The sequence below is a fragment of the Capricornis sumatraensis genome, chromosome 10, assembly GCF_032405125.1.
Source record: "Capricornis sumatraensis isolate serow.1 chromosome 10, serow.2, whole genome shotgun sequence".
Classification (NCBI taxonomy): domain Eukaryota; kingdom Metazoa; phylum Chordata; class Mammalia; order Artiodactyla; family Bovidae; genus Capricornis; species Capricornis sumatraensis.
Window position 1 is genome coordinate 36,468,944 of NC_091078.1, and position 15,444 is coordinate 36,484,387.

The 15,444-nt window shown below is 34.6% G+C and overlaps 1 protein-coding gene across 1 annotated transcript in view; it reads left to right on the forward strand.

The window, feature by feature from the left end:
- The window catches only part of LYST (lysosomal trafficking regulator), a 140,412-nt gene that overhangs the window by 45,592 nt on the left and 79,376 nt on the right, over positions 1-15,444 (forward strand). Inside the window, exons 13-20 of the mRNA XM_068981849.1 lie at positions 375-535; positions 1,355-1,545; positions 3,717-3,962; positions 5,766-5,939; positions 6,857-7,006; positions 10,616-10,753; positions 12,188-12,386; positions 14,633-14,764. Coding sequence (XP_068837950.1) covers positions 375-535; positions 1,355-1,545; positions 3,717-3,962; positions 5,766-5,939; positions 6,857-7,006; positions 10,616-10,753; positions 12,188-12,386; positions 14,633-14,764 — 1,391 coding nt within the window. The remainder of the gene's footprint in view (positions 1-374; positions 536-1,354; positions 1,546-3,716; positions 3,963-5,765; positions 5,940-6,856; positions 7,007-10,615; positions 10,754-12,187; positions 12,387-14,632; positions 14,765-15,444) is intronic.

Below are 15,444 nucleotides of genomic sequence, written 5' to 3' on the forward strand. Positions count from 1 at the left end.
CATGAGGTTTTAGGAATTGTGTACTGAGATGGGAGACTTTCTGGTAAAATCAGGGAGAGGTGGTAGATTTGTAATTTAAACCAGGAAGGTGAATATGCAGAAGTCAAGTGGCAAAGGAAACTTGCCACAAATGTCTGGTCATACTTCACATGGCCTGGTATGAATCACCAGGCATCTCTGTCCCTTCCTCTCCTTTGGGGGATTGTGGACCACCAGCACCTTGGACCAAGAGACAAGAGGATCAGTCCTTCTCTCTCACCCATTACCAATTATCCAATACTGAACCAAAAAACTTGTTCAAGAATTTCGAATTATTAAACATTAACACTTTAAAAATCCCTGAAGTAATTGATTTAACTTTGTTTTTAATGTAGGAAGCCTGATGTTACTTTGGATTTTATGCTTCCAAGAAAAACAAGTTTGTCATCTGACAGCAATAAAACATTTTGCATGATCGGCCATTGTTTATCATCCCAAGAAGAATGTTTGCAATTGGCTGGAAAATGGGACCTGGGAAATTTACTCCTCTTCAATGGTATATTTTTCCCCTTCAGAGCATTTTCAGATTTTTCCTTCAGTTAACAAGTATTAAACTAAGTTAATTGTCCTGGATAAAGTATTTATCCCTGTTCCTTCACTTGTACTTAATAAGTACTGTATTTCCTAGATTTCAAGATAAGTGGTTCTTACAATTGATACATAAATTTAATGCAAAGGCACATATCCTCCCCCACCCGCCTGCTAAAGAGAAGCTTATATTAAATCACTTTATAATCCTGGAAAATGCATTATAGCAGGTGCAGTTAGACTGGCTGTCTCTCTTACTTATAATTTTAGTATATTATAGAAAAATACCAAATTTTAGGTGAAGAAGAAATACATGATTTTTAAAAATGTATTACTCAACCTGGCACATAATAGCATTTAGACAGTGTTTATTGAATAGATAGATGGATGGATGAAGGACTAATGATACCAATCCATATGTTGTTTTTAAAAGGAATTCACTGAGAGAAAATTTCCATTTGCAAAAAAAAAAAAAAAAAACAGGACAAAACCAAAAAATCCCCTATTTTTAGCTTAAGGAGCAAATATAAATATTATTACTTTATTTTACCAAGAGTTTTACAGATAACATTATATATATACATATATATGTATATTAATTCATTTTACATCCAGAGTTGCTATAGATTTCTTGCTCATTACACCAATTTGAAAACTGAGGCTTTAATTTTGAAAGATATAGTGAACAACTAAAGAATCTAGCAAAAAAACTCCTCTGATTTCTTGTTTTTATGAAAAATTCTGGAGTATTTTAAATAAGGAACTTTTTTTTTTTTTTGCTATTCAGGGGCTAAGATTGGCTCGCAAGAGGCATTTTATCTATATGCTTGTGGACCCAACTATACGTCCATAATGCCATGTAAATATGGCAAGCCTGTGAATGACTACTCCAGGTACATTAATAAAGAAATTTTGCAATGTGAACAAATCAGAGAACTTTTTATGACCAACAAAGATGTGGACATTGGTCTTTTAATTGTAAGTTTTCATTTTATAGGTTTTAACTTTTTAGTAACTGTTATGTATGTTTATTGAAGGTAAATTAGCTGTGATTTGATTTTTAGAGTTTTTCTTTTCTGTTTCTCAACATTTTCTTTACTTAAAAATGTTTTTCTTTTTAATTAAAATACTTTGACTTCCTCAAAATTTGTTTTCAGGTTTCAAATTTTCATCTGCTTTTCCTTGGAACTATATTTCTATACTAAGTATTAGTTTAGGTTATACCTGTTGTTTATCACTCAAGAAAAACTTTTATGATATAATAAAAAATAATACATATTAGCCTTAAAAATTGCTTATTATATTTCCTTTCCATACTTATAAATAAGTGCTAATTTTTATTTTTTAATTATACATATTCAGATTTTAGAATATTCTTTTTTTCTTTCTTTTTTTAATATAAGTTTATTTTAATTGGAGGTTATTACTTTATTCTTTAATATCAATAGCAACTAGGAATTTTGCTTTCAAATTATTGCTAATTCTGCTTATATGAGACTCTTGATTGCATTTTATACATTATTCTAATATATTGTTATACTAATACACAGTTTAGGAGCTTGTGATGGATACTTTTCATTATAGCAACTAGGAAATTGATCCTTCATAGTCTAAAACATGTAAGTCTTGAGTGGTATTAAGTATCTGTGGTAAAATAGATATAGAATTTAACTAAAGATCTGGTATTAGACCCACCATCTTTTTCTCCGTAAGGAGTATTCAGAAATGGAGCTTAGGGGCATTTTGGCTGTCCACTGTTACTGAATGGGGGCCAGAGATTGTAAATGTTCTACAGTGCATGGGTAGTATCCAACCAGAATCACCCAGAGGACTTGCCAAAACATAGATTGCTTCAGTAGATCTGAAGTGTGGCCCAAGAATTTGCATTTTTAACAACTTCTGAGGTGATGTTGCTGCTGTTGGTTGGGGCCCACACACTGAGTATCTCTGCTTTAGGAAGACCAAGGAGCTCATCATACAATGGATGTTTGTTCAGATAATTTTAGCTCTCTGGTTTTTGGCTAATCCTTTTTTCAAAAAAAATAAGTATTCTTAACCTTTTATTTTGCCTGAAAAAAATAGAGGTTATAATTCATATAATTCAACAGAAATTATCACAAGCAAAAATTATACAGGTTTTATGTGAAAAATCTTTTTTGAAAGCATATTTTTTTTGAGCCTGATTTTTTTAGCTTGGTATTTTGGGGTTATGAGTAAGAGGTCAGACAGACATGGTGCCCTCCTAGCAAGGTGTTGGTATCAGATGGGACTTGTTTCAGATAGTCAGGCATTTTATCAGGTTTTTAATGAAAACTACTGTAGATTTATGATTTTGTTTTACCCAGCATAATCGTATACAATAGACTGTGTCATCAGTTTGGTTGGTATGCAGATGTGCTAGATGATGTCTAATGAAACTATACTTGAATCACAGTGGGTTGAAAATGATCGAAGCCCAAAGCCTCCAGCTGCTACATGATTTTCCGTAAATGTGATCTTCTGTAGCAGCCTTTATTGAGAGCATCTCAGAGTACATTTTGTTTTTAAAGTTTACCATAATTTTTAAAGTAATTGATAGAATATTTGACAGAGAGCTAGAACCTAATCAAAACTACCCTTTGCTTGGGAGAAATACTCAGTTTGTTAGGTATGCTGATAGTTTGGGGTTTTATTCTAGTGGAAAGAATGCTCTAGTTTATAGAGTCATATTTAAATGAGTAGGCAGCCCATGAGCAAATTCAATACCAAAATACATTTGAATACATTGACCCAGAGTCCCATCTCATAGGGTTGTAAGGATTGGTTACTATTTATAAATGCATAGAACAGTTCATAGTACATGAGTATGGTAGGGATTTGTTATAGTGATAGGTATAATTTAATGTTTATTCTCAAAAGATCAAAGCTGGAATTTTTCTCAGCTTTCATATGGTTTACATGTATTGACCACTTCTAAATGAAATGGATCTTTTTCTTTGTGAGAGCTGTCTTGCTTTTCATGTCCATCTTTGTTTTGTGCAGTGACTGTCCTTTTTAAAACAAAGAATAAGATTTTTTGCTTGTCTTTTCACTTTGAAATAATCCATTTGCTAGTTGATAATGTACTTTTAAAACTGTTTAGTTATTGAAGGAAATTATTTGTGTTTCAGGAAAGTCTTTCAGTTGTATATACAACTTACTGTCCTGCTCAGTACACCATCTATGAGCCAGTTATTAGACTTAAAGGTCAAATGAAAACCCAACTCTCTCAAAGACCCTTCAGCTCAAAAGAAGTTCACAATATCTTATTAGAACCTCATCATCTAAAGAATCTCCAGCCCACTGAATGTAAAACCCTTCAAGGCATTCTGCATGAGATTGGTGGAACTGGTATATTTGTCTTTCTCTTTGCTAGGGTAAGAATCACTGATTGTAATTTTATTTAAAGATAAACTACTTCTTTATTATTGATAATTTTTAGGATTCCCTGTTGATTAACAGTAAAGCTATGTATCAACTATATTAAACTGTCAAGATTAGAAAAGCACACATTGTTTAGAATATCATCAAAGTTTCTGCCACAATAATTTTTTTGTTAAAATTTCTTTTTAATTTATGAAGATTTGGGACTTCCTTGGTCTTCTTGTGGTTGAGACTCCACTCCCAATGCCAAGGGCATGGGTTCGGTCCCTGGTCAGGGAACTAAGAATCCTTCATGCCATGTGGTGCAGTCAAGTAAATAAGTAAATAATTTATGAAGATGTCAGAGTTTTCTATTATCCAGAAATGTAATTAGAACCACTAACTATTAAGTGTATAAGATTTAATATTGCCAATGAGAAAAAAAAATGCTATAATAAAAGTAGAGAAGAAATGTGAAGATTTGTGAAACTTGTTTTTCCCTTGAAACTTCCAGATGCTTGGGGAAAAATAAAGGTCAACAAGTAAGTACAAAAATAACTTATTTGGAATTGAAATTTTTTGAAAGAGAAGGAGAAAGTCAAAAAGTTTGACTCATGCCATGGATACTGTTTTAGAGAATTACGTTTATTTATCTGTTGTGTTTAGCCATCTATGGGCTGGAACAATCTTTTTCCTGAGGTGGAGTAGACAGTGGTGTACATGACTGTTTCAAGGACTGCTAAAATCCAAATAGAGAGTACAAATGGTCTCGCTTCAGTACGAATCATTTCTACTTCCTTGTGGTCCAAATCCTTGTTTAATTAAAGCAACCCTGATCTTTTTCACTTCCAAATTTTATGCTTAAGTGTAACTTCTGCATCATTGTCATATGTCTCCCTTTTTTTTTTCTTTAGTGGGGGCACCTTTGACTACTTTTGTACTAAGAGACATATCAATGTTAGTTGTTATTGTATCCCTCCTCCCCTACAAAAGTAAAATTCAGTTTCCTTAAAACCCTTACAGGTATAGCCTACCTTTTGAGCTTAATCTGCTCCATCTAGCCAGATAGGCAACCTGCAGCCTCCTACATGTACTGTGAATCCAGTCTTCATCTCTCTTCTGACTGCGTCCCACCCTTGGACACCTGTTTAGCCCTGCTTCCTGTGGTTTTGCTCTCTCTCCCAGTGATCTTCTTCACGTAGGCTTCCTGTCCTGAGCAGGATGGACTCAGAAGTAGTTTTTATGCTCTCATGCATTCATATTGTCTCACTGTTCTTTGCCTTTTCAAATCATAATAGGATGTTTGTTTCTTACATATAGTAAGTTGTTTCTTACATATAGTAGTTGTCAGAAAGCATTGGGGGAATTGAAGTACAAGTCACAATCGTTAGTTTTTATTCTGTCTTATGTTTTGACCTATCAGCAGGCCCCACAGGAGGTAGGTAGTCTACCTGTTTACAGTCTAAGCAGTCTGTCTATCATTTTATCTTCCACAGCATAGAACATAGAGCCTGTTTGTTGACTAAGCATCAAAAATATGAAGCATTTTGCTGACACTTCAGATCACCAATAAAATGCTACTGACTTCTAAGGTTATCAATGTTATTTTAGTTAATTTATAGCATATTTGAGACATAAGAGCATGGAACTTATTGGTTTTATTTGTTTAAAATTCTTAAGTAATTATAAACAGTCAGCAATAAAAAATAAACTTTCAAATGAGACTGATAGATTGGTATTACATAATGGAAGATAACCCCACATGTTAAGTTTTTAATCTCGACAAGTTAGAAAAAATTTATCTACTTTGTCTTTAGGTTGTGGAACTCAGTAGCTGTGAAGAAACTCAAGCGTTAGCATTGAGAGTTATACTCTCATTAATTAAATACAACCAACAGAGAATACATGAGTTAGAAAACTGTAATGGACTTTCCATGATTCATCAGGTGTTGATCAAACAAAAATGCATTGTTGGCTTTCACATTTTGAAGGTACGTTCTCATAAAACTTATTCTCAGGGTTTCGTATACAGTGATACTTACCTCTTCATAAGTCTCTTAGTAATAGAGTTTCGTGTTTCAGTTATTCCTGAAGAAAATTAAGGAAACTTGATAGTATGTATTTAATCAAATGAAGGCTCTTCTGGGTTTTTCGTCATTTAAATAATTACATTTTCATTTCCTCTAAAACATTTTAGAAGAATATATAAAAAACAATTAAGGTTTTTAGATCTTGATAAGCCAGTGATACCTCCTGGGCTGGCCCCTCATTCTGTAGACTGGTGATAGTGACTCATATACAGACTGCTGCTTGCTTCAGCACCCACAGGTGTGGGGGCGAACCCAGTTCTCCAGACACCTAGTGCTGTGCAGTTCTCGGGAGGCAATGGTGCTATAGAGTTAGTATCTTAAAGCCGTATTAGCTTTTTATTTTGATCCAACTGTAATCACATATTTAAATATCTTTCTAATTAAAGGCACTTGGTAACGTTGTAAAAGTATTTCTTTCTGAGGGTTCTAGTATTAAGGCAAAAGACCAATGCCTGTTCCCATGCCCCCAGACTCCAACTCTTAAGATGAGCAAGATCCATACACTTGTGGCATGAATACTTCTTAGAAAAAGTTTAAAACTCAACAGATTCATTGAATTTTAAAAATAGGATGTAGTTTATTTTACTCCATATTTGAAACTAAATAGTCATTTATAAATATTTGAAATTTGGGGGTTTTCTTATCACTTGAATTGTTTTACAAAACAAGGTAAAGATACCTTGTGAAATGCTGAGTTATTCAGTAGTTTTCTTTTGAATTTAATGTTATGAGTGCTAAGTGCTAAGAAAGCTTAGTATTTCTGTTGAATTTTTGGATTGATTATTGATGCATCTTATATTAATGCTGTTTTTCCATAGACCCTTCTTGAAGGTTGCTGTGGTGAAGATATTATTCATATCAATGAGAATGGAGAATTTAAGTTGGATGTGGAGTCTAATGCTATAATCCAGGATGTTAAACTGTTAGAGGAACTATTGCTAGACTGGAAGATATGGAATAAAGCAGAGGCATGTACTTTATGTGGTTAAAAAGCATTTGTTATGAATTTACCCTCTTAGCAATTTTTACATGTACAGTACCAACCATATATACTTTGTCATATGGCAGATCTCTAGAACTTTTTCATTTGGTTTGACTACTCTTCTCAGTAGACAACAGCTCCCCGTTTCCCTTCCCCCAAGTCCCTGGCAGCCACCATTCTACATTCTGTTTCTTTGGTTTGATTGTATTAGATATTTAATCCAAGTGGAATCATTCAGTGTTTGCCTTTTTATGATTGGCTTATTTGACTTAGCATTATGTCCTCAAGGGTTATCTGTGTTATAACATATGACAAGACTGTTTTCTTTCTTATGCTATTCCATTGTATGTGTTTTCCACATTTTCTTTATTTGTTCATCTGTCATGGACACTTAGGTTGCTTCCACATTTTGGCTATTGTGAATTATGCTGCCGTGAACGTGAACGTGCAGAGATCTCTCTGAGATCCTGTTTTCAGTTATTTTAGATACATATGCAAAAGTAGGATTGCTGAGTCATATAGTAATTCTAATTTTTAAAAAATAGAATTACTGTACCATACTGTTTTCTGTAAGAGAGGCACCATTTTACAGTCTTACCAGCAATGTGCAAAGGATCCAAGTTCTTTACCTGCTTACCAAAAATTGTTATTTTTTGATAGTGTCTATTCTGTAGGATATGAGGTAATAATAATAACTTGTAGTTTTGATTTGCATTTCCCTGATGATTGGTTGATGAAAAGCATCTTTTCATATACTATTGACCCTTTGTATATGTTCTTTGGAGAGATGTCCATTCAGGTCATTTGACTATTTTTTAATTGAGTTATTTGATTTTCTGTTAATGAGTTGTAAGAGTCATTTATATATTTTACATACTAATCCCTTATCTCATATATGGTTTGTAAGTGTTTTCTCCCGTTTTGTATATTGCCTTTTCACTTTGTTGACTGTTTTCTTTGCTGCACAGAGAAACATGTACTTTTAAATATTCATCTAATCAGTCTTCTCAAAAACAAAACAAATTTACTGCTTCAGTGTAGTATTAATTATCAATGGAAATCTAGGGATTAATTTCTGTGCAAGGTTTTAGACAGCCATAGATAATGTTGATCTAGAGAATCAGGATCAAAACTTTGGCTGCAGGTAGTAGTTAGAGCACTATTCAGGCTGGAAAACACTTGAATCAATTGGAGACTTGCATTTACCATAAACTCTGAAAGGGAATCCTACTAAGAGTGTGTGGAGTTGAGTCAAGGAGAGGGAAACGGACACACTTCTGAATAGGGAAGCCATGTTGTCCATAAGTCAGAGCTGTATCTGTTTGCGGAGCAAGGCTATGAAGTCTTGGCTTCATGGTAGGCACAAGCTAAGGAGCATGCTTTGATCTTAGATCTAGGAAGTCTTAATAACTGGATGATGAATTGTGTGGTCTTCACAAGGACCCAGCAAGGAAAGTGAATGTGGGGCTTTTTCCTTCTGCCCTAGCTAAAGTATAGTCTTCATGGTTTGGTTTGTAGAGCCTCCTCAGTTCTAGTGTAGACTGTAGATTGTCTAGAGTTATTTAGAGTGTAACACCATTATCATCAAATGTAACTGAAGACCAATTCAATGTGTATACCTTTACAATTTTAAAATATTTGGTTACTTCCAAATTTGGCAACAGTCACCCCAGACTTACTATCAATAATGAGTTATGAAGCTAAAGAAAACTTTTCTAATCTATCATTAACAAAAATAAATTTTGACCAAACATGCTAGAGGAGAGACAGATTATTCTATTCTCCCTGTATAAAATTATATTACCAAATTATTGTTATATGAAGAAGCAGTCCAAGAATATGCTCCTACAAAACACAGGGGGAAGTATTATGGAGCTGTGTCAAGCAGCTAGCTTTTTCTAGATTTTATGGTATTTGTCAGTTTTTAAAACTTTCTATTTCATTGTGACTTCTCATTCTGAATAAATTCTCTTTCAGAATTTCAGAATGCACATCTCCATGTACATTCACATATAATATATATGCATTTGTGAACTTCTCTGTTGGCTCAGCAGTAAAAAATCTGCCTGCCAGTGCAGGAGACACAGGTCCAACCCCTGCATCAGCAAGATCCCCTGGAGAAGGAAATGACAACCCACTCCAGTATTCTTGCCTGTGAAATCCTCTGGACAGAGGGGCCTGATGGGCTACAGTCCATGGGATCACAAAGAGTTGGACACCACTTAGCAACTAAACAATAACAACAAATTTACATATGTATAAAAATACACATGATGTTGCAAGGAGAGAAAGCTAATGCACATAGTGATAGTAAATGCAAACAAATTGGATCAAATGCGGTATGAATATAAACATGTAATAAAGAAATAGCTCAATTGTAGATTATAAGATTGAATCTTAACTAAAAATCGACAGCTATTTTAGTATTTCAAAAGAGGATGCTAATTTGAGCATTAAAAAAGCTCGACTAATAAGCAAAGCATTTTTTGGTCAAATTCAAAACTGATATGCATGGATACTTCTATGGATTTGAGATAAATTTTTCTTTCTTTTTTTTTTTTTAATTTTCTTTTCTAATTGCTTTTTTAGCTGAGTTGTTCTGGTTTCTGTTTGTTGGTTGTCTGGTTATTGGTTTGTTAGGCACTGTTCTATTTTAGTATTATTTTTCAGGCAGGCCTGAATCAGGTTTTCATATTTGAGCTGCTTTGTCTTCAAATTTTCATATGCCTTTTTCTTTCAGGGCATCTTGATCCTGTCCTATTAAGAGAGAGGCCTTGGTTAGAATAGTATGATTAAGTCTGTCAATTCCTTGGCCTTTTCATTATTCATTTCCATCATGTAATGGCAGGAAAAACAGCAAACCTACAACCCAAGCCCGTTAATTTTGCTTTTTGTTGATAGGTTTATTGAAAGATTATTTGAAGTAATAGAATGAGGTGAAGATTATTTTTCAGTAGTGGTTATCTATGTAAGATTTCTTTTTTACTATTATTGTGAATACTATGGGAGAAGCATTTTAAAGTACCTTAAGAGGATGCTAATTATTGTTTTAAACTGCATGATTAGTAATTGTGTGGAGGATTCTATAATTTGGACTTAAAAGTAAATTAATCCAAAATTCAGAATTTCTGCACTGTCAGTAAATATGTTCAGTTTAGTACATTATTTTCTAAAAGTATTTGATTAAATGCTGAGTACACAAATTAGCATTGAAGTCTATATGTTTTTAATAATGCTCTTTGAAAATTATTTGCAAACAGTTTATATGGATAATGTGTTTCTCTGTAGTAAATAGTAAATAAGTTCCCCAAGATAATTCATCTTTTGAAAATACTGTGCATCATTTAATGCCACAGAAAGGTTAGTGTCCTAAAGCCCCTAATGCAGCATTGCATTGAACATAAATTTTTAGAAATTACCTATTGTCAAAAAGAATAATAATCTGGGAATAAATTTTTAGATTTGCTTTTTCAGGCAGATTTAATCTTTGACAAATTGTGAGTGTTTACACAGTGTTAAACTGATGTATTGCATGTCTTCTAAAAAGCATGAGCCATGTTTTCCAATAACCCTGTGCATATGTTTGTTTTCTCAGCACGGTGTTTGGGAAGCTCTGCTGGCAGCCCTAGAAGTCCTCATCAGAGCAGACCACCAGCAGCAGATGTTTAACATTAAGCAGTTATTGAAAGCTCAAGTGGTTCATCACTTTCTACTGACCTGCCAGGTTTTGCAGGTACTCCTTATGTAACTTTACTTCTGGAGGTATTTTCTGCAGTGGTTTTTGTTTAATAACTCAATACCATGGACTGAAATTCTGTGGAACTTCCAATGAGATTTTTTCTGTGAAAGAGGTAAAGAAAATGGGCAGAGAGAGGAGAACCTGCCCAGACAGGGGTGGTCTCTAGAGCCAAATAAGGTAGAAAGACAGAGAGAATGCCGTCAGCTTGGAAATTCTTAATAGCTTACAATATTTCATCAGAGTAAAGAAGGCAAGACCCAGATTTCTGGGAACTTTAAGCATGTGTGGTGGATCATTGGAGGTAGTGAGAATACATGATTATTAGGAAGTCCAACAGCAAAAGGAAAGAGAAACAGACTGTTAACAAAAGCTTCACAATAGGTCAATTTAAGGGTTTTTTGTTTCTTTTTTTAATGAGGTAGGATACCAGTGACTATTTGTAAGGAGTCAGTGGAGAGGGCAAAGTTGAAGAAGCTTAGACTGAGCTGAACTCAAGAATGAGTAATTGAAGTGGCAACCAGGAGCCCTGGGAAGTCACAGGGGTACGATTTAGGGAAAAAAAAAAAAGATGGTTGTGGCAGAAATAACACTGAATTGCAAGTTTGGAGATCTGTGTTCTTGTCTTGACTTGGCCATTGTGAGATCTTGACTGACTTTTGTAGACTCCTGTTCTCTCCGTATATCTGAGGTAGTCAAACTAACCTATGTTAAAGTTAATATCTAGATTTTAAGTTTTCTGATTCAGCAATTCAAAAGAATATATGAAGAAGAGTGGATGTAGAGATATACTGTGTATTTGGACAGAGAGGAAAAATCTAGCCTTGATCTAGAAGCCAGCTGCTATGCACTGGGGAGGTAGAGTTGGAATATATAAGTAATTTATTTATATCTATCTTTATTTTTGGTAATGTAGCATTCTGCCAGGTCTGATTATTCCAGGCAGTAGATGGTGCAGTAGAAGGAGATCAAAGGTCTGAGTCTGAGTTATGCTGCACTACTGAGATGCTTTCTATGTGGTTTAGGTTAGTCATACAATCACTTCAGGCCTTCATATTGTAGAAATGAAGGATAAACCCTCTCTGAGCTGCTGCGAGTAATAACTTTGTAGACTGGAACACACTCTATTCATGTAACCAGTTTTGTCTATCAGAAATTTTCTCTTTTGAACCAAATTAGTAGTAGCAGAAGCAGTAGTGATAATAGTACTAGTAGTAACTTTTACATGGGGCCATTGGCTTTAATAAATTTTAATAGCAAGATTGCTTGAATAGAGAAATAACAACTCAGTTTTATGGTAAATATCTAGTCTAGAGCAGGAAACAAACCCAGTTCTATCTTAAACAAAATTATCTTGCTTAAATGAGAAATATTAGTTAAGTTGATAGTTCTTTTTAAATTAAGGAGAGGTTTGTTTTTTTTTTTTTTCAGGAACACAAAGAGGGGCAGCTTATATCCATGCCCCGAGAGGTTTGTAAATCATTTGTGAAAATTACAGCAGAAGTCCTTGGATCTCCTCCAGATTTGGAATTATTGACGATTATCTTCAATTTCCTTTTAGCAGTTCATCCTCCTACTAATACTTATGTTTGTCACAACCCCACAAACTTCTATTTTTCTTTGCACATAGGTAGGTATAATCGTTTTTTTAGATCTTGGCTATTTCCACTTTCGTTTTTTTCTTCCCATTTGATCATGTTTGCTTCATATTCATTGAATGAATTCTGTGCTAGAAACTGCTCAGTTACACACTGGAATTGGGACAGGACAGAGGGCCATACAGTGAACCAGACATAGTCTCTGCCTTCAGAGAACTTAAAAACCAAGAGGTGAGGGTAAATGTATGTGCTGAAATAATTATAATAAATAATATCTGGTAAGTACCTAATAGATACAAAAGAAGAATTGATTTGATTTCAGGAGAGTTAGGGTTTCATCTTCAGATGTGGAGAGAGATTTAATAGATTAATAATCTGCCATGGGCATTGAAGAATTTTGATAGGTATTAATAGATTAGAGAATTACTATCAGGTGAAGAGAGTGACTTAAAGCAGGGAAAAATAGACAAAGAATAGTGAATTTTACCTAACATAGGAGATTTGTAAAGTAGTAGAGAAATAATATTATAAATGTAGTTTGGGATCATCATTTATTCAACCACACACAAAATCATATTAAATGAGTCCTTGAATATAAGATCAGAGAACTTGAACCTGTGTTCTTCTCGGGAGTAATTGAAGGATTTTGTTTTGTTGTGTTTGTTTTGAGCCAACCAGTATGATATAAGTTATTACAATAAAATTCAGCGTAGAGGAACAATGTGCATAGAAGTGAGTTGAAGCTCAGGGAACAGATGAGACCACTGGAGAAAAGTGTTGGGAGAAAGAAGGAAAAAGGAAGCTAAGGATAGAATTATTGGTAATACTATTTAAAGGATGGAACAAGAAAGAGTAATCTCAGTATTTTTTTTTTAATGGAATCAGATTTTTTTAAAGAACTCGGAAAATGTGGTAAGAAAGCAAGCCAGAGTATACATGTGAGAAAGCTAAATAGTAAATTTAGAGAGGGGAACTGATTGTAAATAGTCATTTTAGGCCATGTAATAGTGAATAAAATGATACAGCTGCAGTAAAAAGCCAAATGAAATTATACAGCATGACTTTGTATTAGGTTCAGCAAACATCTAGTGAATAAAGTAATGTCAAGATTCTGGTAGCACAGGGTAGTTGCAAAGATGAGTTAAATGTGTGTGGTCTTACAGTCTAGTAAAGGGAAGAGAGGCATAAACAGGTAAGTATAACATGTGCAAAGCATAGCAATGCATTGCAAGGGGCTATTTCCTGAAGGAGGAGATACCTGGTCTGAGTTGAGTTAACTAGGAGTTGAAGGGAAGGGCCTTCCAGGCAAAACAAATGGCTTGGTGTTGCTGACATTAATGTAAGGAAGAAGGCTGGTAGAGGGGCATGGAGACAGCTCATGGAGATTGCTCTAGATGAGAAACTTGGACTTTATCTAGAGTGGTAAGGAGGCAACAGAGAGCCCCTGGAAGGTTTTAAGCAGAGCTTACCATTTAATGGAGAGAATGCTGGTAGCTATGAGGATTTGAGGGTGGCCAGATGTCCATCCCAGATATCATTTAGAAGTCTGTGATGATAATCCAGGTGAGGGATGATAAAAGCCTGCATTATAGCACTGTGCCAGGGATGAGAAGAGTTCAAGAAATAAAGTCAGTAGAACCTGGAGACTGACTTGACATCGGTAAAGGAAAAGTTGTGGTCAAGGGTGGCTCCCAGGCCCCGCATGGGAAACGGGTGCTTCTACCGTGGGAACCAGAGAACAACGCAGGAGTGAATTTAGGGCAGAAGGATGACTCACATTTAGATTTGTTGCATTTGTGTTGCATTTAAGAAATCAAGCAGTTGAATTTAGAAGTATGAAGCTCAGAAAGGAAGATTAAGCTGGATGTATTAATTTTTGGAGTCATACTGGGGCTGTGTAAAAACAGAAGACATAGACCTTCCCTCAAGTAATGAAGAGATGAATGTGATCCTTGGAAAGATGATGTTAGCATATGAAAAGTGAACAGTTAGCTGTTAATCTATAGAAATAAGTACAGTTGGAAAAAGAAAAAGAAATAAGTACAGTTGGAATTCAAAGAAAATAGAAGTTAATGTAGCTAATGTTAGTTAACAAAAGAATCTAAAGTAAGAAATTGTAGAGTATCCTCACATATCAAAATGTGCTTTAGTATAAAGTACACCATTTTTTTAACTTTGAATATTTTTTGTAGATGTTTGTATTTAATGACTTGCTTTTAACATTGTATTTTTGTTTTATCTGTTTTGAAAATTTTCTCAAAATTTATTTTGATTCTAGATGGCAAGATCTTTCAGGAAAAAGTGCAGTCAATCATGTACTTGAGGCACTCTAGCAATGGAGGAAAGTCTGTTACTAGCCCTGGATTTATGATAATAAGCCCATCAGATTTTACTGCTTCACCACCTGAAGGTAAACAAACAAACAAAAGTGATACTGAAAGTGTAACCCTTTCCTCTTTAGTTCTGAATATAGATGCATGTTTGCACAACCTGATAAACCAAATAAATGGAAAGCTAAACTTTACAGAATATATTTCAGGATTCCATTTACTACTTTCTAATATTAGTAACTCACAGTCAGTATAGCAAGTAATTCTCGGGAGAGCTTAGGAGATAGACGAGGCTCATGCTATTTTATTCTGGAATTCTTTGTCCCCCTTTATCAGTCTTTCATTAAGCTTCTGACTTATTTTCTAATTTTCTTGAAAAACTTTGTTTGGCTTACTGTCTCCTTTCCGTCTGAACTCATTCTGGACAATTTCACTTACCATGTGAGTGGCCATCCGTACCGCAGCCTCACTGAGACCCTTGACCCTAGGGACCTTCCCTCTACTTTACCTTCCAGTCTGCTTGTGTCCATCTTGAACATCATCAAAGAACACGTCCCACCTCTGAAATTCCAGTCTCCCACTCTCTATGACAACTTCCTATCTTTCTGGTTTCTTTTTCATCATCCCCAAGTTTTCTCTGCCTGTTTTCCTCTTTCAGCATAGATTTCATTAGCCAATGAAAGACTAGGTCCCACCTCCAGCTCTGATACAAATTATTAAATAGGCCAGTAAGATAGAGACATGGATAGTAGGTGAAGGT